General features: G+C 34.9%; 1 protein-coding gene across 6 annotated transcripts in view; it reads right to left on the minus strand.

The window, feature by feature from the left end:
* TDRD3 (tudor domain containing 3) overlaps window positions 1-25,467 on the minus strand; it is a 134,199-nt gene that overhangs the window by 59,257 nt on the left and 49,475 nt on the right. For 4 of the 6 annotated variants that reach the window (XM_074329352.2, XM_074329351.2, XM_019750791.3 and 1 more), the window contains exons 4-8: window positions 19,282-19,442; window positions 14,527-14,668; window positions 9,775-9,846; window positions 7,245-7,394; window positions 1,775-1,915 (exon numbers count right to left, since the gene is read on the minus strand). In XM_074329352.2, the coding sequence (XP_074185453.2) occupies window positions 1,775-1,915; window positions 7,245-7,394; window positions 9,775-9,846; window positions 14,527-14,668; window positions 19,282-19,442 (666 nt within the window). The remainder of the gene's footprint in view (window positions 1-1,774; window positions 1,916-7,244; window positions 7,395-9,774; window positions 9,847-14,526; window positions 14,669-19,281; window positions 19,443-25,467) is intronic. The other 2 variants (XM_019750792.3, XM_019750794.3) reach the window with 1 other exon arrangement.

Here is a 25,467-nt window from a genome sequence, read left to right on the forward strand (position 1 = left end):
TTTATTGATAATCCCTATTTGCTCATATATTGTTCTCCTAATTTCTTTTAGTTCTTTGTCAATGGTTCACTTCAAATCTTCGAGCATATTTAAGACAGTTAAAATCTGTGTTTAGTTAGTCCAATGCCTGAGCTTCTTCAGAAATGATTTCTTTCAATTTCTTCTTCCTATAAATGATTCATATTTTCCTGTTTTTTGGTATGCTTTGTAATTTTTTGTTGAGAATTGGGCATTTTGAATACTGCAATGGTGGTAATTATGGAAATCAGATTCTCCCTCCTCCTCAGAGACTGCTGTTGTTACTTGATGACTATGGTTGTAAGTTTGTTTATTGACTTTCCAAACTCTCTTTGCAAAAATTATCTCCCTGTGGTATGTGATCACTGAAATCTTTGTTCTATTATCTCTGTGATCAACTAGTGACCAGCCTCTTCTCCATCAATCAATACTCTGGATGTTGCAAGAGTTTGACTAGGCTCCAGGGTTATAAAAAGGTTGCTTCGGACAGTGTTTGTCAATAGTTGTTTTGGTGGAGGGGCCAATTCTTGGAGCTTTCTAGTCCACCATCTTTGTGATATCACCTCCTTCATATGTTTTTAATCCTCATAATAACCCCAAACTACAGGTCTCTGGTGTTCTATGGCAAGATATCCCCAGAGAAGTAGTCTCAATTTACTCAAGTTTAAAAGCTTCTTGAGTTAGGGACCATGTCTTTTTCAGCTCACTGTATCCACTCTAACCTGAAAACTCTTTTTATTTTTTTAAAGAATGAGATTGTCATATGTTCAAGGAAGAGAAAGCCTAGCCCATAGTTAGAAACCCATTCTCTTTAGCCAGTGATTGATTTGGGAGTGAATATATGACCTATTTCTAGTCTGAGACATAAATGGAATTTGCTAGAGTTCAGAAAATATTTTCTTATCCGATAAAACAGATCCACACCCAGGGAAATAGCCCTTTTCTTCTTGCCTTTGAACTTTTTGCATGAAGATTTAATGCATGAAGAATGCTGGAACACAAAGAAGAAAGCCAAGAAATCACAGAGGTGCCCACCAGAACTCCAACGTTGTTATACTGTTGAATTTATCCACCTTTGTAACCATCTACCTCTGAATTTCTTGTTATATGAGATAATAAACCCCATTATTTAATGTAGTCTCAGTATTCTGCACCCTACAGACAACATCATCCAAAGTCATTCAACCTCTAAAGGCAGAGGAAAATGAATTCTTATCAGTTCCATTATATTTGCAGAAACTGTAGCATATCAGAACTATATCTGACTCCTTTTATTTATCTTAAAAACCCAGGTATATCTTGCAGTTGAGTTTATAATATATATATAGTTGCTTCAATATATTTTTCCCAAAGAGCAAAACAAAGCTAAACAAAGTCTCTTTAGACAAAATATTAGAAAAGATGTGGGAAAGGGTAGGAGAAGGCACATAACTGTGTTTTTCATGCATCAAATTTTAGAATATAACTTCCATTGAGTGTCTTCTATTTAATTTGATGGCTTTTTAGCAATCTATTCTAAAGGATGTTATTCAGACATTAGAAATTTAAGTAAGATGGAAATTTTAAGGAAATTATGTTTCGAACAATCCACATTTTCAATGAGTGAATTGTAATACTTAATGAAAGCCTTCTTAGAGTTGCAACATCTATCCATAATACACTGAACAAAGCCAGAGGTAATTGGGAGAAAGAATAAAATATCATCAAGGCTACTGAAGGAAGAACACTTTAACTTCATGTTGGTTCTTAGCCTTACCAGTTCTCTATAGACACCTTCATGCTTCCCCTCTGATTTGGCTGACTTTTCTTTCTGTAAAATTTCCCTATTTCGGTTACCAGAAGCACTCATGTTGAGATTACTTCTAGCACCACCGCCACCTCCTCCAAATGTCTTGGTCTTTAGAAAAGAGAAAGAAAAAAGAGATATAAGTAAATAGCATTTAAAAATAGTACTGAAGACTAAGCTACAACTAAAAATATCTAGCAAAACTGAAGTAGTAAAAGTTTCTTATTTATGTTTTACATGAAAAAAAAGAAGTGTTACCTAATTATTTTTAAACAAATACCTACTAGCCATAATCTCTTCTTTCCATAAGTCCAGGAAAGACAATAAAATAATTATATGATTATAATCTTTAAGTCTCCAAGGCACGTCATCAGAATAAACTTAAATAGACAACAATTTAGAAAATAAAATAAAATAATACAAGCACCATGGCGATTGGGTGTGAAAAATGATTCTAGGATAAAATAATTGACTACTATCATAAGAGCTATATGGCAAGGCTGCTTCTGGCATTGCACTAAACAGTAATACGATTCCATAATCTTAGAAAGTAAACACCTAATATAAATTTTGACACTGGATTAAAACTCTCATTACTAATTTATTATTTACATTAATTACATATGCTATGTCTTACCAACTATGTATAAAAACTTAGAAATCTGTATTTCTTATTTTGCTTAATTTATTTGAATAATTATATATGTAATCAAATTTGAAATTTTGACTTGATTTCATTTATGTTTTACCAAAACTATTGTGAAAATACTAGAACATGAAGAACTTTGGTTTAAAAAGATATAAACTCAAGATTAAAAAGCATCCCACAGTTGTTACTTGTACAATTATCAAATTAATCATCTGATTATATAATATCTGTATAGTTTTAACAGAGCTAATAAAAGAGGAAGAAGTCAAGACTTGATTTTTATTAGAAATAATAATGAACATTTTAAAATGTACTTTAAAATGATTATAGTCAGTAAACATCCTAGATATAAATTTATTTGGAATGAGATGAAAGTATAAAGAAATAGAACCTGAAAAAGAGAAAAATGATGTTAGATAAGCATTTATGGATAACACAATAAACATCTCCATTAGGTGGTTGATACACCACAATATTTAAATAAAAATGAAAATAACATCTTCAAAAACCAAAGATGTATTACCGGGTTCATTCAATTTTTGGTTTATGTAATCCCACCACAAAGCAGATTTGGAATATCTTGATAGTCATCACTAGTATAATTGTAAAGAAAAATGTGAGTTTATATTAATGTGATATAAAGTTTAATAGACTGGGAGACAATGTAGTATAGTTAGGAATTCTGGCTTTGGAGCTAGACAAAGCTGGGACTAAATCTTGGTTCAGCTACTTTCTAGCTCCTGCCCTTAGGCAAGTCACTTAACTTCCTTCTTCCATGACACTCAAGCTTTTCATGCTTAAAATAGGGATGATAAAACCTGACTGAGATGTTGTGAGGACTAAATGATATCATCAACATGAGTGATGAATTTAGTAACTGGCACCCGGTTAAACACTCATAACAGATAACCATATTACTGCTTTGCTTAATACGTTAGAACACAGTTACCTGAATAGTCCAGAGACTGACCTGTTCCAAATTAAATATATGCCTGGAATATATAAATTCCGTAACTCCAAAAGTGCTTTTTCTTTTAGTGCCAGTGAAATACTCCCATCTTCTGGATGCATTTCCTTATTATTTTCTTTCCATTTTACGGATTAAGGAATAGGATAAACAACAGGACTTTCAGAATTGCTTTTCACTGCTTTAAAATAGTTGTTACTCACTAAAAATATAAATATCCAGAATCATCACAATTTAAACGTTACCCGTAAGGTAACTGACGTCGTCCTTTAGGCCACACCATCTTGTCCAGGTTATGTGAATTAGGCATCTGAGAGAACATCCCATGAAACTCAAGCAGGCCTTTCATGCTGCCTATCAACTTCCTGTATTTCTCTAACCCATTCACCCTCCCAATCTTATAGACCACTATTTTACATGTTTTCCTCACTCCTCAAACCGCCAACATCTTCTCCCCCATTATCACTGTTGGCTTTGCTTACTTCCTCACTGAAAGAACTAAAATAATGACTGAAGAACTTGAACAGATTTTCACATCAACCAACCACTGATATTTTCATACTTAAACTTGATCTTGACACCCTGTATTTTATCTTGCCACCATCTACATGAATGTTAAGAACAATGTGCAGGGAATGAATGACTTCCCCAATTCTACATTAATTCACAGGCCACATTTTATAGGACTTTTTCAATATCTTTGATAAATTCAATACTCCTTCCTCCATGATACAATTTCTGCATTTTTGTTTTGATTCTATCTTACTGGTCAAATCTTGGCTGGTTCTCCTTCTTCATCCAACCTGTAAGGTTGAAACGCTACAGGGTTCGTTCCTTACCCTTTTCTCTTTCCTATCAGCACCCATTCCTTTTGTGATCTCATTTGGCCTCATAATTCTAAATGACATTTATATGCCTGCAACTCTCAAATGTATATATCCATTCCAAAGCTCAGCCTTCAACTTCACTCCTCTGTCTCACTGCTTATTAAGCATTACCACACGGATGTCTGATAGGCACTTCAATATTAATACATTCAAAATGAAACGCCAGATATTCCTCCTCTCCCAATTTGGTCCAACCCAGTCTTCTCCAATTCAAGGCAAACGCTAACCAACCAATTTCTCAGAGCAAAACCCTTGGAGTCATTCACAACATCTCTTCTCTCACTCCTCACATTCAATTTCTCAGAAACCCTGATGACTCTACAAATTCCAGAATCTGACCACTTTGCAGCATCTACACAGCTGCCATCTTCATTCAAGCTGCCATCATTTTTCTCCCACTGAATTATTTCAATAATTTCCTAAATTGTCTGATTCCAATCTTCCTTTTCTACAATCTGTTCTGAACACAGCAGCCAGAATTAGACTTTTAAAATGAAGGTCAGCGGATGTTACTGCTGTGCTGAAAACCCTCCCAAGGCTCATTTTTCTATGAATACAGACCAATCTCTTTCAGATGGCGTACAGGGCCCCTCATAGGCAGAATCCCATTACCACTCCTGACTTTATATTCTACTACCTGTCCCACGGCTCTCTCTGCTTCTACTGGTCACCTTACTATTCCTTGAACGTATACTCCTGCTGTTGAGACTTTGCAACCGCTTTCCCTTCTCCCTAGACTACTCCTCTCAGATAACCACAGAGCTAATTCTCTTAATCTCTTTCAAGCCTTGGCTCAAACCTCACCATATTGAGGAGAATTCAAATGACTATATTTAAAACTGAAATTGCAATTTACTTATTTAGTATGTTTACATTATGTACTGTCCTTACTAGAATGTAAACTACACAAGAATTTCAAAGAATTTTCAAATTCTGACCATCCTATTTTAAATTGCACCTTCCCAGTGGCACTCCCAATGCTATTCTACTTTTTCTTCTTTTCCCCCTGCAGCATTTACCAACTTCTAATCTACCATATAGTTTACATACTTATTATGCTAACAGTCTGTCAACCTTACTATATATAAGCATGATAAGGGCAGGGAGCTTTTGTCTCTGTGTTCATTGATTTAACCTAAGCATTTAAAACACTTCCTGGCACACAGGGTTCTCAAAAAACATTTGCTGAATGAAAGACTAAAGGAAAAAGGAATGAAAATTATCACTTGATCACTTGCAGTAGATTCCACCAAATCCACCCAAGTGTTTAAATGAATGATCATAATATATCTTTACAGAACAATTACACTGTTATATGATTTTTGATGTTCAGACAGATTAAAGATAAAAAGGTATATACTTATCTACATAGAAAGGTAAACAGATATAGATATAATCCTCTACTATAATACAATAGGTTTTTGTCCTAGAATTGTCACTGGGTAACCTCTGGCAAGTTTTGAGCCTCCGTCAAGTCTCATATATAAATTGAGAAGTTTTACATCTGCTTCAGAAAATTATAATTCTTTATTTATCAAATACTTATGGGGAATACAATGTGACCAATTATGACTTTATATAATCAATTATAGTATATTATGTTACCTGTGTTCCAGTAAACAGATAGCACTAAATCATATCAACCCAAACTTTGGGAGAAAAGTTTGAGAAAAATGTAAATCAAAAGAACAACTTTCCTCCCGTCATTAAGAAATTGATGTATATCCAATATGCTCGTCTGAAACTCCATAATTTTGATAGTTTTTTGGGAAAAAGAAACCATTTCATGTAAACTGTGTAAAATGTATTAATTTCAAAAATATTAAAAATGGCTTTTTAAAATGTGCCTCAGAATAGAGAAAATCGTGAAGAATAGCAATAGCCGCATTTATTGAGAGCTTTTAGCAAAGGAGCGTCATGATCTGCGCCATGTGGTGCTCTAAATGTTTTAAAGATTACCAATTTTAATTATCATCATAACCATAGGAAGTAGGTACCATTATCATCTTCTTTTCATAGATACAGAAAAATGGGGTACCAAATTTTAAGTAACCCACCCAAGGTTGTCAGCAGGATATGCTTCCAGGTTGTCAGATTCCAGAGTTTGTGCCCTCAGCCCCTACATTAGACTGATGATAGAAAGACACACTGCAGGAAGAACAACCAAAAGGCAAGAATTCTTCTTAAACTTTGAATTTCAATAGAAAGCAATTAGCTTTCTTGAGTAAAGGAAACTATTTCAATTTCACTGGTTAAGAAAAGTCTGTGTAGGCAACTAATTCATTAATTAAAAATTCTTATCAAAGTCTACAAATCAATCAATAGGGAAAAACACCTATTTAAAATAAGCAAGAAATTAAAAATAACTAAAAGAAAACCATTTGACTATTAATAGTAAATGATGGCAGGGGTATGTGTGCATAAATACAAACACAATCCAAAGAAAAAAATATTTTTTACTATATAAAATAAATAGATTTAAGAATGAAAACTGACAAAAATGTTAATCCTGAGCCACTGTTTTATCCTCTGATTTTTACCTGCATTTTCAGAAATTGCTATTATAGGGGAAATTACCCTCAAAAAGTGTCATCAAGTCCAGCTATTAACAGGAAACTTTTTGCCGTAATAAAAAGTATTGGATTCAGTTGTTACACTGTAAGAATAAAAGAAAGTGGGAGAAAAGAAGGATGGCTTCTAGCAAGAGTAACTGAATGGAATTGTCAGGAGGACTTGTTAAAAGAACACACGACCAAAATGTGTAAGCTTAGGACTCCATAAGGGACCAGGTCATTTTCTACTGATGGAATATGCACGCAGAATGTCCAAAGTTTGTTGAATTAGTTAGCTTATGAAAAGACAATAATAAGTATAAGTAGTATAAATAGAACATAATGGCAAGAAATAAGAAAAATTTATGATGATTTAGTTTCTTACTTCTTTGCTCTTTGCTACTTCTGCAATGGCAGCAGTCCTTTGCTTTTCAAATTCATCATTATCATTTGTAGGTTTGACAGGCATTGTAACTTGTAATGTCTTTCTCCGATCCAGTTCTCTGCTATCCACTTGGACATGAGATACACACTTCTGGTAAAAATAAATAAAAATCAATCACTTCAGTAGTTCCAAAAGAGATTCAAGGTTTTCATAAGAAAGTATTACTTCTTCAAAAAAAATGTTTGTATGACAACAGTTGAGAGCCCATAAAAATACGAGTACAATTCTTTCCCATAAATTTAAAAATACAAGTAGAAAATGGATTAAAGTAACTTTTAAATAAGTGTAACTGGCAAATAAAGAGCTACCCAAAAACATGGCCGTCTAAAACAGGGCACATATTTAAAACATACATTGACCAAAAGATCTAAGTTTCATTTTAAGATAATGACCTAAAATAATTTAAAATTTCAAACAGTCTAGACTATTGCACAAGAAAAGCTAAATTCAGTTTTTTATTAAGAGCTTGATATACACATTATGTCACAATATCCATATGAGGGTTCAGGAGTACAGTCGTTTTAACATAAAAAGATGTCCTTGAACTTATAAACCAAAAGTTAAAAACAAACCTTTCTCTCCCTCAATCAGGTTACAAAGTTTTTGATTTTTAGTCTCATAAAATACATTGAGAAAGCCATCATTACTGAAAAATAAGCCCTGAATTCTGTCCTCCCTTCCAATCCTAGCAGTAAAACATCCTATAAAATGAACCTTTTCTCAATTCATTAATTAAAGGAAGAAAAACATGTTCTCAAATGAAAGTGTTATACAAACACAGATTTTTAGCAATGTAAGTATATCCTGTTGATACCAATTCACAGCCAGCATGATCTGTCTTTAAGTCATATACACGGCTAAGAGATGCTGAATAAGAATTTTCCAGAATGGATTTTATAAACAAATATTATTATTGAAACTACAACTTTTATTATACTTCCTAAGACAAACAACTAATAAAACACACTTCAAGTTCTGGAAAATAATTAAATCATAAGTTTCTGAGCCACTTAGGAAAAAAATATTATCACTACAATGTTTAAGGGAAAAGCAAATTCTTACAAACGTATCATTTATCATTCTTAAACATAAATTATTAGAATGTTTACACTGTTTTCATCCTGGGGGTAGAAGTGAGAATATCATCAACACAGGTCACACCACAGGGCATCCTGCCTCCTTTTATCCTCTGTCCTTTGTTTCAAAGCACAATAAAAAATGACATATAGCCATGATGCAAGAACGACTTTTATTTAATTTTTGAGTAGACCCTACAAAATGGTTTTTGAAAATGCCAATCAACTGACCCTACCCATTTATCTTCTGATCAACTAGGTATCTCTTTTTCAAACAAAATTTTGCTTTCTTTTCAGTTGCTACTGACATGAAGGTCGCTGTTTCCTACCTGTTGTGTCCCCAACCATCTGCGCTCTGAGACAGTACTCTCAAAGATGAAAAAAGAACAAATGCAAAGCAGATAACCAACAGCTAAATTTTGGTGGCACCTTGTGGCAAAGAGCAAGCTGCCATGGGGATTAGGCTCAGACTCTTCAGGAATAACGCGGGCAAAGGCCTCAGGAGATGGTTCTCAATGCAGTTTGACACAGCACAATCAGGAAGACACAAGATACGGCCAGCTGAGGAGCTCCTTGAGGTAACATTTCTCAGCAAGGGAGTTAAAAAATAGGAAGGAGACAGAAAGCCTTTAGCTCATGTCAGAGAAGGATCAGTGCTGCTGTGGTGGAAAAGGAAAATACCAAGTGGAAATAAAATTCAGTCCCTGACTGAGATGGGTATTTGGATCAAGGCAGATGAATAGCATCTTGTAAAGGATGGCTGGGATAGCAGGCTCCCCTCAAGTGCAATGAGACCCTTCCCTGATTCTTGTGTTCTCACTTTTTCTGTGTCATCCTTCTGGTGACACTTTTTTTTTTTTCTTTCTTTCTTTCTTTTTTTTTTAATGGAAGACTCAGGTCACAGTGGCCCATGAAGGAATCGAACTGGCAACCTTGGTGTTATTAGCACAACTCTCTAACCAACTGAGCTAACCGGACACCTCCCGGTGACACTTTGATTTTCTCTCTCTCTCTCTCTTTTGTTTTTAATGAACAAAATGAGACATTACAGCATATTTTTAACTTCTTATTTTTGCATTTCCCTCTCTCAAAAAGAAAAAAAAAAAAAATGCCCCACCACCATCCTATCTTAATTAGTTGTAAGTTTATTTTGAAGGGTGCCTCTTAATTTCTTCAATCTTTGGGTTAACAGCTCTTGAGAAATGCATCTGCACCAACAATTTAATTATAGTAAAGAAAAAAAAACAATTATTAAATTCCTGTACTGAATATATTTCCATATAACTCCATAACCTCTGAATGAATAGTTTGGCACAAAACTAAGTACAACTTGAATACAAATGAAAAACACTTTTTGCTGATTAAAATTCATCTGCCAACATGAAAGTCATTACCTGTCCAAAAGGCACAAAAGGAGGTGGTCCACCTTCAGTTCCAATATTGCTTCTATTGTGTTTTGACAAGCTCTGTGAGAAAAATGAGTCACAAAACAGAAATTATGCATAAAAATATATTTACAGCATTTACAATGTACCAGGAATCTACTTATTTTAATACATCTTTATAAGAAACAGGGGAAAAAGCTTCCTATAATTATTTCAAACTATATAAAACATTTTATTCCTAACTTCCTAAGTAGGCAAAAGCTCTCCTCTGATCTTCTCATACCAAAACACATGATCACATCCAGTTTTCAACAATATTTACAAGCTGTTACCATAAGAAAACACAGTAAAAAAAACCTCCCCAATAAGTAGCAAATTCAAAGACATCATACTTTGCTAACAAAAATTTTACTTTAAAGTACATAAAAACTACAGTCTGATAGACCTGACCTGGAAATTATCCTTAAAATAAAATTTTTAGACATAAAATCTATTAGCAAACAACATACTTGTGATATTGCAATATAATAATAAATACATATTTGGTCTTTGTCCTGAGCTCTTGGAACAGAGATCAGAAGTGTTGTGACTAGAAACAATTTGTAGGAATAGTGATAATGGTGATTTCAAATTATTTAAAGAGATCAGATTGCTAGTTTATAATATGGAGATTACTTTCAACTACAATAAAATGTCCTTAATAAAGACTTGTTTATTAATTTATATTTTGAAGAAGTATTCAACTGATTGTTCTTTAATAAAAATAAAGTTCCAAACTCCACTGATTTGTTTTCTTTTTTCCCTCTCATATTTAGGATTAGAACGAGAACAATGTATTACACAAATGGGGAAAAAATGTTACACTCCTTGCAAAAGCAATTTCTCACATTATAAATTCCTTTGAAAATGTCATAAGGAAGCTTCAGGCCTTCTTTAAGTCATCTATTCCTCCTATTTGTTTCCTTTTGAGGTGTTAAGCACTAGTTGTTATTTTATTCATCTTAATTTTAAACTTTTTTGTGTATTTTTAATAATTACCATTACAGAACGTTACCTATGTTCTTACACCATATATAAAAATTAACTACAAATGGGTCGAAGACCTAAATTAAGAACTAAACTCATAAAAACTTCTAAAAGACAACATAGGGGTAAAGATTTATGATACTGAATTGGCAATGATTTCTTGGATATGACACTGAAAGCACAGGTAACAAAAAAAAGAAAAAAGATAAAACTGAACTTCATCCAAATTAAAATTTTTGTGCATCAAAGGACACTACCAACAGAGTGAAAAGGCAACCCATGAAAAGTGAAAATATATTTGCAAGTCGTATATCTGAAAAGGAATTGATATCCAGAATATATTGAGAAATCACACAACAAAACAGATTTCAAAAATTGTCAAAGGACTTAAATAGACATTTCTCCAAAGAAGATATACAAATGGGCAATAAGCATATGAAAGAAAAGGTGCTAACCATCATCAAGCACCAAGGAAACGCAAATCAAAACCACAATAAGGTTCCACTTCAGACCTATTAGGATGGTTATTATTTTTTTTAAAATAACAAGGATTGGCAAGGATGTGTAGAAATTGGATCCCTTGCGCACTGCTGATGGGAATATAAAATGGTGCAGCCATCATGAAAAACAATATGGCAGTTATTCACAAAACTTAAACAATAACCATATGATCAGCAATTGTATTTCTGGGTATATACCCAAAAGAATTGAAAGCAGCAATTTGAACAGATATTTATACACCCATGCTCAAAATAGCATTATTCACAATAGCTAAAAGGTAGAAACAACCCTAATGTCCATCAGTGGATGAATGAACAAAATGTGTTGTGTGTGTGTATATATATATATATTATATATATATAGTGGAATATTATTCAGCCTTAAAGTTAGAAAATTCTGACACATGCTACAATCTGAATGAAATGTGGAGACATTATGCTAAGTGAAATAAGCCAGACACAAAAGGACAAATATTGTACGATTTCACTTCTATAGGTACCTAAAGTGGTCAAATTCATAGAGACAGAAAGGAGAATCATGGTTGGCAGAAACCGGGAGGAAGGAGGTGGGAAATGGGAAGGTAATGTTAAATGGGTACGAGTTTCAGTTTGGAATGATAAACGCTTTCGTTCTTTTCTTCACCTGTATGTCATCAACTTGCTACAGCTACAACACCTGCACATAGTTTAAATACTATTCAATGTTCCCTTCCCCTATTTATTTTAGAAGAATGTTTAGGGCCTCTTTACTTTCAAAATTAACTCTATGGTTTATGTTTTCTATGTGCACATTTGATTTCTGTGTATTACTTGCCAGATGCTCAAGTAATTATACTCTCCATGGTTTCTACATCGCTATGGTTACCAAATAAAAAAACTATAAAACCTAAGAGAACTATAATTATATTAAGATGTTTTTAAACTCTTTTTAATGTAAATTTTTATTGCTCCCTAATAAGAAATACTAACAGGCTTTCAGGGAACAAAGTACAAAGATACATAATAAAACGTTATAAGGACAACTATCAAACTACTACTAATCTCTCTCTCTCTGCCTCTCTCTCTCTCTCTCCCCCCCCTCTCTCTCTGTGTGCATGTGTGCATGCGTGTGTGCGTGCACATGTGTGTGTGTGTGTGTGTGTGTGTGTGTGTGTGTGTGTGTTAGGGTAAGGAAGTTCCTAGAAACGTTTAACTGACATGACGTGACATAGTTCTGGCTGGCTGGGTGGGAAAATGATGTAAGATGTTGATATGACTTGAGAACATCTTACCACATTTTAAAAAAATCTCTAATGATAATAAAAAAATACAACATATCAATTTGTTAAAGGAAAGGATCACATAAAATAAGTGGGATTTTGTTGGGAAATTCAAAGTTCATAAACTTGGCTATTTATGTAAAACCGTCAAACCACTTACCTGCTTTTGTACATTTTCAACTAAACAATGTAGTTATGAAACATTATCTTATGTTGCAGAGTACAGCAGCCCAAAATGTAGCACATTAGTATCATAAGGAATGACTACTAAGAAATTAAAAATGTGCTTAAATTGCCTTATTTACCTCCCAAAAGAGGCACTTTCAAACTAAGAAAATAGTAGAGAGTGACTTATCATAAAACACCAAAGCTTGAAATGTTGCTCCTTGGCGCACTTTCAACAACAGGCAAGATTTGAGAGTGGTACAAGAACGTCAGTTTTAGTTCAAAGAGTAATTAGCTTTATGTGCTTTGTAACCCATTCATTTCACAATTATTTGTTATAATGTTTATTACATGTAAGACTCAGAGCTAATACTTTAGAGATACAGGAAGACTCAGATCCATTACCTATTAGCTGTCTAATCATAAAATAAGATAGTCAACAGTTCTTTCCGTCAATTTTCTGATCTATATGGACATAACAGCCCCTTACAAAACTGTTAGGAGGATTGCATGACATAATGACGTAAGAGCCCAGCACAACACTTGCACACTGTGCAATAAATATAGAATTAAACAAATATGACACAAACAAGAATTCTGACCTTAAAAAGCTTACAACCTCTTTAAGGACATAAGAAATAAATTGAAAAAAATAAAAAAGAAAGAAAAATAATTTTAGTGCTAGGTAAAAAGCAGTACACTTCTTAATATGGATAAAGTGGTCCAAGATTTCAGTAAAGCAGCAACTACTTTACTTTGTGAAGAGGGAAGCATTTGATCTGAGTCTAAAAGCATGGGACAATTTGGCCATGCAGTACCTGGAGAGAGAAAACAAGATGAATGGTGTAAAAATGGTGAAATATTGTTTTCTTTTTTCAAAAGCATAACTAAGGAAAGCATAGGGAATCAAAGAAGGAGCAAGTAGTTCCATTTGGCTCGAACAAAGTGTATTTGAAATAACTTAGAAAGTTGACAAGGTAAACTGCCACTTGGGCTGGAATATAAATGGCCTTGAATCCCAAAGTCAGGCCTTTGAAAGACAAGCAGGGTTCTGAATGATGCTGGAGGAAGATAAGGTGGCAGCAGTGCACAGCATGAACGAGGCGATGGAGAAAGGCTCTGTGGAGAGATCGTTAAAAGGCTACTGAGCAGTCCAGGCGAGAGATCCACACACTCAACCACAGTGGCAGCCATGGAAGTGGGGGGCAAGAGACATGTGAGATGTGACTGCAGTGGGCCAACAGAGTGGGCTGCTGGAAGCAAAGCAGACGAATGATTACTAGATAACCTAGATGAATAGGAGGATGAAGGTATCGGTAACATAAATGCAGGGAGCACCAACTAAAGTGACTAGGAAGACAAAGGCCACAGAACCTGTCATTTCGGTGAAATTTTAACTTGTTTGCATCTGTATGTATGTGTGTATGTAGAAGAGACAAATACATATATACATTACGTTTTTATGTTTGCATGCACAAACTCTTGCTTTTTGCAAAGAATTATACACAGATACATTACACACAGTTGATAACTGGTATCTTGGCAGCTTTGAAAACTTGTTAGTAAAACATGACTTTTAAAAATATGTATTAAAATGTAACAAATGCTGAAAACTGCTATCTGTTTTAGAGGAATAATATGCTTAAATAAAGGTAGATAGTTCCCGTAAAGATGAATGTATTCCATTTATTAAACTCTGACACAAAGGACTAATATCACTCTTCATTATGGGAAGGTCTCCTTAAAATACAGAATGCAATAGAAAGAGTGCGGTGTTTTAAAAGTCGAAGCCATTCTTGGTCCACACTTACTCTCTGTAACTCCCATTTCTCAATAAGGTGTTCTACTTCACCGCCAAGAACTGTGGTGTTAGAGTCATTCAAGAGCAGGAATCCATTTTTTACATCCACAATGCCTGAGAGTTTCACTTTAGTTCCAGGTGGTGTGTTCAGGCTAAAGCAAAGGAAAAAAAAAAAAAAAGTTAAACCAAGTTGAAGCTCTTCCCCAAACTGTAATTCAATCTCATATTACAACCTAGTCAAGTTCTTCAAAATGAACTAACATGAAAACTATTTTTCAGGAGACTGGCTATATATAGTGTGAATAGATCACCAAGGAGCAAGTCAGAAGTCCAGGAACAAGACTGTCATTTTCTACTTTATTGACAAAGATATGAACTTCAGTTTCCACATGTAAAAAGTGGACAATAAAAAAATCACACCTCACAAATTTGCGGTAAAGATAAGTAGAATAAAACATATGAAAGTATATTGTCAATAATGCCATGCTGTACGAATATGATTTGCTATTTTTCCCTCTGAGCTTTGACAGTGCATTGCAAAGAGACACTATATTACAAAATTAAATTTTATTACAGAAAAAGATATCTGAGCAGTAATAATCATAGAAATTTTACATCTATGTGAGCTACTGTAATCTACAAAAAAATAACGCTTTTTTGTTAACCACTAAAAGATCAAATATTTATGCTAAAGCTTATTAACTTTAAAAGGCCTTTTTGATAACAGGCTACTATTGTCAGATTTGGGGCAAACATAACACCATGATCCCTTTTACAGAAACCAGAGACAAGATGTTTATCCTCCTGCCAACCTTTCGGTACAAGAAACAATGGAAGAAATCCATTTCATCACATATGTCTATTCTAAGGTAAAGACTCATACACCAAGCCCACCCCATCTCCTTGCATATATAGCAAGGTCCAAAGCACTCCAAATAGGAGTAAAGACTGTCTTAAAAACTTACTTTATTTCCCCAAAAATAAGACCTAGCCGGACCATCAGCTCTAATGCGTCTTTTGAATCAAAAATTAATATAAGACTCGGTATTATATTATATTATACCTGATAGTATACTGTGTTATATTATACCTGGTATTATATTGTATTATATTATATTATATTATATTATATTATATTATATTATATTGTATTATATTAGACCTGGTCTTATATTAAGTTTTGCTCTAAAAGACGCATTAGAGCTGATGGTCCAGCTAGGTCTTATTTTCGGGGAAACACAGTAGGATGAATTAGAAACTTATGCTGAAATGCCTTCACATTGTTCACATTTTAAAAGCTTGTGAAATTCACCATGTGCTGAGATATGCATTGATATCACTGGTCTATTCTGAAGAAAGATGACTGATAAAATAGTATTAACAAGAAGAAATAGAATATGCCTGTTTTTAAAGCTTCAAAGGTTGTATGCAGAGCAAGACATTTTGTGTTCCATGCCACTGAGTCGGCTCTGACTCCTGGAGACCATGCGAATGCGTGATGTCCCGTGTCCGGTCCTCACAACCCTGCTCAGCTCCTCTAGACTCCCGCCTATGCCTTCTTTTATGGAGTCCATCCATCTCACATTTGGACTCCTTCTTTTCCTGGTGTCTTCTATGTTTTCCAGCATTACTGCCTTTTCCAAAGAACCTTGCCTGATGATGTGCTTGCAGTAGGATAGCTTCAGTGTTGTCATTTTTTGCCTCCAGCAAAGTTTCAGGCTTAATTTGCATTAGGACCCACTTGTTCATCTTTCTGGTGGTCCCAAGTATACGTACAGCTCTCCTCCAACACCATGTTTCAAAGACACTGTCTGGTAAAAATTACTCTAAGGACCCCAAGCCTAACCATCCTTAGTTATTCCATGTAACTTACGGAGTAAAAGGTCATGGGCAGCTTACCTAACCTTCCCCGTAAGTACAGAGCTCCGTGCGGGCCTACGCAGCAAACTCAGGACAGTGTCTATCAGACTGGATCAGCAACAACTGGGCACAGTTACACTAAGTGAAGAAGTTCTTCCCACTTCCAGGCAATCAGCAGATCCAGATTTTCACTACTCTACAGTCATCATTTGGGAGAGGGGAAAACCACCAAGAGTACCAGGGTGCTATATTCTTCATCTCTAAAGAAATTACTAATAAATTATATATTATTTACATCAGACCTATGTGTGTTCTTAAAAATGACTTTTAGTGAATAATTTCTTACAAATTGGTAAAACTGGAAAATGTTGAAACACAAAATGAACAATAAAAGAAACTACAGAAGACCTTTAAAAACAGGATGCAGATTACAGGGGCATTTGTGATAATATTTTAAAACTTAAAGCTAATCTGAAAGATGATGATGAACTAATTTTCATGTAAAATATACCTTTCCCAAACTTTCCGTACTAGGTTAAGAGGAAAAAAATGTCAAATTACTTGAAGATGGACCTACAATTTCATTAGGATAACTGATAAAAACTTCCACTCACCAGATTATAGTTCTACTCCTACAAAAGGATAAATATGTGCTAAAATTTTAACATAAGGATAAAATTTTAACAAAAGGATAAATAGGTGCTAAAATTTTATCATAATTTTGACTACTTCAGAGTCATAACTAACTCTTATTCAGGGAACATATTTTGATTTAACTGCTGTTTTTATTGGTACCCGAAAGTACCTTTACTCTCTCTTCATTGCAATTTTAAACGTAACAACACACACACACACACACACACACACACACACACACACACACACCACAGGAGAAGTGGGGCAAGAGGTAGGATGAAGAGTGGCAAAAGTACCCAAGAGAAATGCAACACATTCTGTCCCATATCCTGGTTTGTCCTCTCGAGCAAGTCCTTCCAACTTCCTTCTAAGGCAGGGGTGTCCAAACTGAGGCCCACAGGCCAACTGCGGCCTGCAATCCATTTTTAATTGGCCCGCAGCAAATTCCAAAAATATATTTAGTTTACTTAAATAAACCAGGTGAGGCAATACGTACTTCACCTCGAGTGAGTGGCTCAGCTGTTTGTGTATTTTACCGCATATGACCCTTGGTGAAAAACATTGAAAAAAGTTTGGACACCCCTGTACTAAAGTAACCACTAACCAAACTTATTTTGAAAATAGTCCTCCCAAATTGTTCACATGTCAGAACAGTTCTGCAAGCTGTTGTTTTTATAGCACCAAAAGTAGACATGCTACTTCAATGATGAGTGAATGAGCAAGTGGTAATAACTTTTTCAATTGTTAAACTGTAATAAATTCAATGGAAGATGACAGTGGAGTGCATAAGGGACGTTCCTCTCTGGGCTGATCTCGTGTTTTCATTTACCTCAAAGAAACACACAGCAGTGAAATCAGAGAATGAGCCATTGTATGGCCAGTCTTCTTTCTGAGGCACCTGTGAACTCCCTTAGAGGGGGTCTGACTGAATTTATCAAAGGAGGAAAGGCTCCATTTCTCCACAAAAGTAGGAATCCTTCTACTCTTGAAAAAGAAGACAACATAATCGCAAAGTCAACAACCCAACCCCATTGTACATGAAAATCAGTATTTTAGACAAACATGTCTCCTAAGGAAGGGGTCTCCTTTACCAGAGGCAGACAATGGGTGAAGGAAAGAACACGAAGGGAAATCATTGAGCGCAGCACACAGGGTCTGGACCTGCCACATTTGCTGCCTCACACTATCGCTCCAAATCACCTAAGGTCCCCCAGACAGAACTGTTCACCATCTGTTGTCAGGACACCGTGTCTTGGCATGAGCTACTCCCTCTCTCATCTCTCCCGAACCACCGACTCCTATTTTAAGACCCATTCTTGGTTCCCCGACATAGAGTTAATTTTCTGGATTCCTAATCCTTTTAGTTGACATATTTATTAAAATTTATAAGCTATGTGCCTACCTCATTAACATATGAACTATTTGGGAGCAAAATCTAAACCCTGTTTGCCTTTGTACCTCCGGCACCAGATAAAGGGGCTGGAACACAGTGGACGCTAACTGCTTGTGAAACGCTTGCTCAGGAGAGAAGTATGGTCTCAGAATTTATACTAAATGAAAAAGGTCAGAGCAGCAAACAGACATATAAAATTCCTGAGAAACAAAAGGGGGTGGAGGCGGAGGGCTGCAAATGTCCAGTTAAAGCTTTTACTTTAGTAAATAAATCTCAAACTGATCTATGCGGACACTGAGGATAAGGGAGACATTTTTCCTTCCTTATTGCTTTTCTGCATTCCAACAGTCATGACTCTAAAAGCCTCTCATAAAAATAGCCAAAAGAAGGATTTGGAAATTTTTCCTCATGGAGTGCCTCCTTCTCTTAGAAAGTAGGGGTGGCACACAGACCTCTCTAGCTTCAATCATTTCTTGAGAAAACTAATTCGCCTATAAACTTTTCTAGAACACTAAACAGGGTGATGAACACAGCTAATTGTCCAGGAAGAAACTGTAACATGTTTTAAGAAATTCTGGGCAACTTTTGAATGACCTACAATTTACTGATAAAATTGAAAAGATGACTTTTCATGCAAGAACACCTTAAACTTCTGTTTTTATAATTAACACTGAAGCAAGGAGTAACTAACTCCATTCTTAACTATTTTTTCTGTATTGATAAAGTAGAAATACACACTTCTTTAATTACTTCTGAAAAATTATAACATGCACTGAAGAGTTCATTCCTTCTTTTCAAAGTTCTTAAAATGCAACCCATTTTGAAAAGCACCTTCAAACACTCTGTAACAAACATACAAAATAAAGTGCCAATTACCTTATTTTTGACAAATAACTATATTCTACAGCTGTGCAACTTATATGCCCATCAGTCATCTGCAAACGCAGCATTCTGGGTGCAGCCTGAGATTCTTCGTTATCCTTTGGAGCAGCAACATTGCGAATTTTTTGAATTTGCAAAACACATGGACCTTCAAGCTGTCAAAACACAAAGGGATAAATATCACTTTCTAGCCACAGCTTTGTTTTCATTTATAGTGTTTCTCTTTTCCTTAATGGTCATACCTTATGATTTATAATGATAACTTCAATTAAATAAGGTCAAAATTAAATTATATATCTCAAGGTGTTTTTTTTTAATTTAAAGATAAAACCTCAAAAGGATCGCCTGAAGAACGTTTTCAAACAAATTATTCTGAATTTTTTCAAAAAGTAACAATAACACTTTAGGACAACAAAGTTATATTTCTTGATTAAAGGTGTATTTTTAATAGATGTTTTCATTCTTATGTGCTCTAAATCATTCATGCACATTCCCCTTCTCCTCCCATGTATATTAAGGGATATTCTGGAATTAAAGATTTGGGAGTTTTTTTTAAAGAAACATCAACTTTACAGCAGTAGTAGAGAGGAATGCTTTCTGTTAAAAAAAAAATCAAGTTTAAAGTACACCCTCTTCTGGCATAAATGAAGAATACAATACTCTAAAATGTAAACGATAAAGTTCAAGTATGAGGTATACTTAACTTATTTTCACATTTCCTTTTTTAAATGAGTTTAAATCTACTGTTACATGCATTGGCAGGAAGGAGAAGAAATGTTCTTTCTGGCCACATTTCAATCAAAGAGGAAAATATAATTGATGGACTAACAGCTATGAAGTTAAAAGTTTTATATAATAAAACGCTTATGGCACAATTGGGAAATACAACCAATTCTGCTTACATGTCTGAAAAAGAAATTTAACATACTTTTCACATTATTAAACACTATACCTTTGAGTTGTATGACACATGCAAAGGAAAAAAAGGCTATTTTTTTGGTTACAGTCTTTAAAGTAAAATCTTTAGTTTAATTTATATTGCCAGCAAAAAGAAATGTGAAATGACTGACATTTACACTTGGTTTCTCAAGTAAGCATGTCCCCAAGTTGACAAATTTTACTCCATATTTACCACTATTAGGCCTGCAAAAGAATAATTTTGTTATAAATTTAGGCTTAGATAATATAATTAAAGAAATTTCATCTGATTTTTAGTTATAAACAAAAATTCCACATTGAAACAAAGCCATTAACAAGTATAGATAAGCTGCTAATTCAGGATGAACTTAAATTTTTTTGCTTTTAACATGATTAAAATGAAGACATTCTGTTTATTTTACTATCCCAAAATATTTAGCCTAGACACTGACAAATATCTAGTCTGAGCTAGATATAATCAGTTCACCAACGAGATTAAAATAAAATGAAATGAAAATTTCAATTCTTCAGCCACACTGGCCACACTTCAAGTGCTTCATACCTGGATCACACAGACACAGAGTGTCTACATGACGGCAAGAAGTTCTGTTAGACAATCAGGGATGCTCCAGAGCTTGGTGTCCCCAAGAGACTCATGCATCCTAGGAAGTACACATCCACAAAAGTGTGGGAGAGAAACATTTGTTTCTATCTAATTCTTAGTAAGAAGGAATTAAACTTTCCTAACATTTCATGTCCAAAGCAACAAGCAAACCCTCACTCAGTTCATAGGACATACAGCTCACAAGGCATCTTTATGGAACTTGGGGAGTTCGACATCCCAAGGGTGCTGACATGGCACCTTCACTGGTTGGTTCTGATAAACTGCCTTTTATTTGCCCATAGTCAAACGGATAGAGAGAGAGATTTTACAAGCTAGTGTTAACTATTATGCTTACAAAATGACAAGTGGCTACAAAAGTTTCTGCCAAAGAAACACAAATTGAGGATAATGCCAACGATGCAAATACAAGGTAGGAACAGAACCATTTTTGCTCATCTCCCACCTCTGGTTGATCATGAGAACAAAAAGCTGGGGAATTCTATGGAGGAACACCTGCCCCCAACTCTTGATGTTTCCTACTAAGTAGCAAGTTTACTTATGTAATTACTCCAACTCCTGGCCTCCCATCCCTGTTACTGGATCAAATAGTGGCCCCTTCAAAAGATACGTCCGTCTGGACCCTGTAAACACAACCTTGGGAGAAGGGACTTTGCATACATAATTAAGGTCAGCATCTAGAGATGAGATCATCCTGGATTAGGACTGAAATCCAATGATGACTGTCCTTATAAGAAAAGAGAAGGGGAAATAAACACAAAGACACAGGGAATGAAGGCCCTGTGAAGATAGAGATAGAAACTGGAATCACACATCTGCAAATCAAGGAGCCACAAAGACTGCCCATAACTACCAGAGGCTAGGAGAGAGGCATGAAACAGATTCTCCTTCAGAGGCTCCAGAAGGAACCAACCCTGCTGAGGCCTGGATTTTAGACTTCTGGCCTACAGAACTGTGAGAGAACAAATTTGTCGTTTTATGCCACCAAGTTTGTGATAATTTATTACACCCACTTATGAACTGACTTATCTGATTGGGAAGACTATATCATATATATATATACATATATATCATATATATGTATATATGTGTATATATATAGATATATATGTATATATATAGATATAGATAGATAGATTGATATATAGACATATATATATATATATATACATGTAGTGTTGCAGCCTTGCCCTTCTTTTTCTTCAGAACTAGGTAGAAACTCTGAAGGAGGAGGTACTTACCCTTCTCACTGGATTGGCACTGCCATGAGTACACAAGTCTCCCTGATTTGTGGTTGAGTTAGTGCTTCCATTTGGCTCTCCCACTAAACCACATATATCAACGGATATGTCATATAAGATTTAAGTGGCTATATTAGTTTACTAATTTATTGATTATATTAAATAACATTATTTACAATCAGACTCGCCAAAGTTTGGATGACATGGAACCAGTTAACTATAGTCTGATCATAGATAAGTACTTAAAATTAGGACTCTAAACCCATCTAAATTTAGACATTCTATGATACTATGAAATACCTACCAGCCATTTCATTTTATAATCTTATCAATTTCCTTGAGAAATAAATTTCTCAACCTATACCTAGCAACATGAGCATCACATTCTCCATTAACCCTAGAAACAGGGCCATATACTCAGAAGGAATGTATGAGTATAATTAAGTTCTGATTAATCTTCCATAATTGCAAAGTGGGTTAAAATTAAGAGGAAAAAAACTAGTCTCATCTTCCACAGTCCTTTTAAGTGCTTAAAATCACAATTCATTTCCTTGTTTGTCACTACTTCCAAAAGCATTTCCAATTGTTTCAGTAGAGATTTCCTAGGACTCATTTTCTCATCCACTCATTTATATCAAGAAAAGTTTTTGGCTGAACTGTTCACATTTCTACCTTCTTACCTAAGCATCTGGGCAATGATTCAAGAAAGCTGCTTTGGAAGAAGAAATAGCGTTGCTGCTTTAAAAGCCTGAAGGATAAGCTTTTATAATGTCCTCTTTCTTACCTAACTTCTTTGCTCTGTCAAAACAACCCAGAGTCATTTTAACAAAATTTGATATTAATAAACATGGGGGTGAGGCAAGAAGAGATCAGGGGGAAAAGTATGATTTGTCACATACTGTACCATCCTAAAGGATCATATCCGATCGATCAGGTAAACCGGAGTAAAAGAGAACTGCTTATATAATGTTAGAAATTTCAGGACATTCCCTATGTCATCCTTGCAGTCCTCTATGGTAAATCTCAATTTGGAGGACATTTCCTCCACAGACCTGTTTGCTTCTGGCAGTAACAACACGGCATTGAGAACCTCAGCTTCGCTCTAGTAGAAAAGTAGCAACATTAACCTTAGCCAGAACCTGAACTCACTGTAAGTTAGCAGCACCCCCACTAACTCCACATACCCTTTCTAGAAGAAAGCAATCTGGATTGAGATGCCCGGCATTCCCATGCAGAAAGTCCAAGAAACAGGAAATCACAAGAAAATATTCAGTAAACTCACAAGGAAACAAGCCACAAAGTATGAGAATCATGAAAAAAACAAAAAATATTTTAAACCTCTTCGCTGAGAATTTGGAGTTATCAAACAGACTATAAAATAAAGTCTAACCTAGAGAATTTATAAGGAACTGTGAATAACTAAGGAATACTCTTCTCAAGAAAACATGCGACATTTACAAATACATATCAAGCCATAATGAAAACCTCAACAAAATTTCAACTACAGCTATCATTTGATACAAATTCTCTTATCACAATATCATTGAATGAGAAATCTATAACAAAAAGAAAAAAATGATAATATTTTATAATTAAAACAAGCAAAGAAGAAATCTTAATACAAACTGAAAAATATTTAGAACTGAGTGATAATGAAAATACCACACATAAAAACCTTTGGGATATAATTAAACCAACAGTAGGAGAAAAATTAATAGCCTCAAGATGCTTATATTAGAAAAGAGGAAAATTAATGATCTGAACTAACAAGTTGGGAAAAGGACAACAGAATGAGCTCAAATAAGGTAGAAGAAAGAAAATAATAAAGATAAATTAACGAAACAGCAAATTAAAAATACAATTAAGAGGATTAACACAGTCTAGCGTTGGCTCTTTGTAAACACTGATGAAATTGATACTGAACACGTCTGATCAAGAAGAGTAAAGATGCAAATCAACAATTTAGGGAACAATAACATAATAAAAACAGACATACTTACAGCAGCAATGAAAAATCAAAAGAGAGAACTATACATAGCAATCTAAATGCACACCAACTGGGGAAAGAAAAGTGGATATCCACCTAACGGAATACTACTACTCAGCGGGAAGTAGGAACAAACTACTGACAGCCACTACATCATGAATTACCCTCAAAAACATCACACTGAGTGAAAAGAACAGAGGATATACTGTGTGATTCCATTCATGTGAAGTGTCTACAAAAGCAAACTTATAGAGAAAACATAAAAGAATATACAGACATGTTAAGAATAATTAGTACAAGGTAGCAGAAATGAAGATCAATATACAATTATCAGTTGCCTTTCTATGCATTCATTAGAGAGAAAAATTAACAAATTTGTACAAACATCGCTTGCAACAAAAATGTAAAGTTCCAGGAGTAAAGCTTACAAAAGATATACAACCTCTGTACTTTCAATAAATTATTAAACTTCATGGAAAAACTAAATATACATCAGCAGGAGAATGAGTAAGTAAATTGAGGTATATGAACACAGTTTAATATTATACAAAGGAGGAAATGAATGAATAGGTATATGCAACATGGACATATGTTAGAGCAATAATAAGAAATGATAAAAGCATGTTACAGCAGACAATATACTATCATTTTATAAAGCTTAAAAATAAATTATTTAGGAATAATTACATATAATCAAAATATTTTTAAAAGTCAAGGAAAACTAAACTTAAAAGTCACAACAATCATTTATTGGTGCGATGAGAAGTGCTAGGACGCATAAGTAGGCAGAATAGTAACGCACTGTTCTCGTTTTTACGTCAGGCTGAGGCCTCACAGGCGCTCACTTCATTAAGTTTTACACGATAATATGCTTGTATACACCAAATAGTACATTAAAATGGTTCAAATAATTTACACAATATTTTGATGGGTAGCTCACAGAAATGTCAGGAGAATTAGAGAACTAGGTTTACAGTCTACACACTCAAAAGCAAAGGGTATGTTGGCAAAACAGTTCTGGGATGGGGAGGGGAGAGAAGAAGCCCTAATCTGTAGTATGTCCCAATTTCCATGGCCGGTTGCAACTACAAGCTAGATGTCACTGAATTCTGACTTGGGAAGAGATGCCGCCAGTCAGCGTTCATGAGCTGCATAGGCTGGGTGCAGCACTCTGCAAGCATCCAGCTCTGTACCATCGAGCTCACTGGCCCTGGAGACTTCCCTTGAAACTCAATTCTTCTGCAGCTTCGCCTGCTAATGAGAAGATTCACCACTGTTCCTGCTTTTTTGTGTGACTGGCCCAAGTCCAGCGCAGCTACTCCTGACAGCGGAGCTGAGGTACATATGCACAGCATGACTGCAAAGGAGGCTGGGAAGAAAGTATCTGGAATTTTCTCCTCTAGCACTAAGAC

This window comes from Rhinolophus sinicus, chromosome 16 (genome assembly GCF_057876585.1).
Source record: "Rhinolophus sinicus isolate RSI-liver-muscle chromosome 16, RSI-T2T, whole genome shotgun sequence".
Classification (NCBI taxonomy): domain Eukaryota; kingdom Metazoa; phylum Chordata; class Mammalia; order Chiroptera; family Rhinolophidae; genus Rhinolophus; species Rhinolophus sinicus.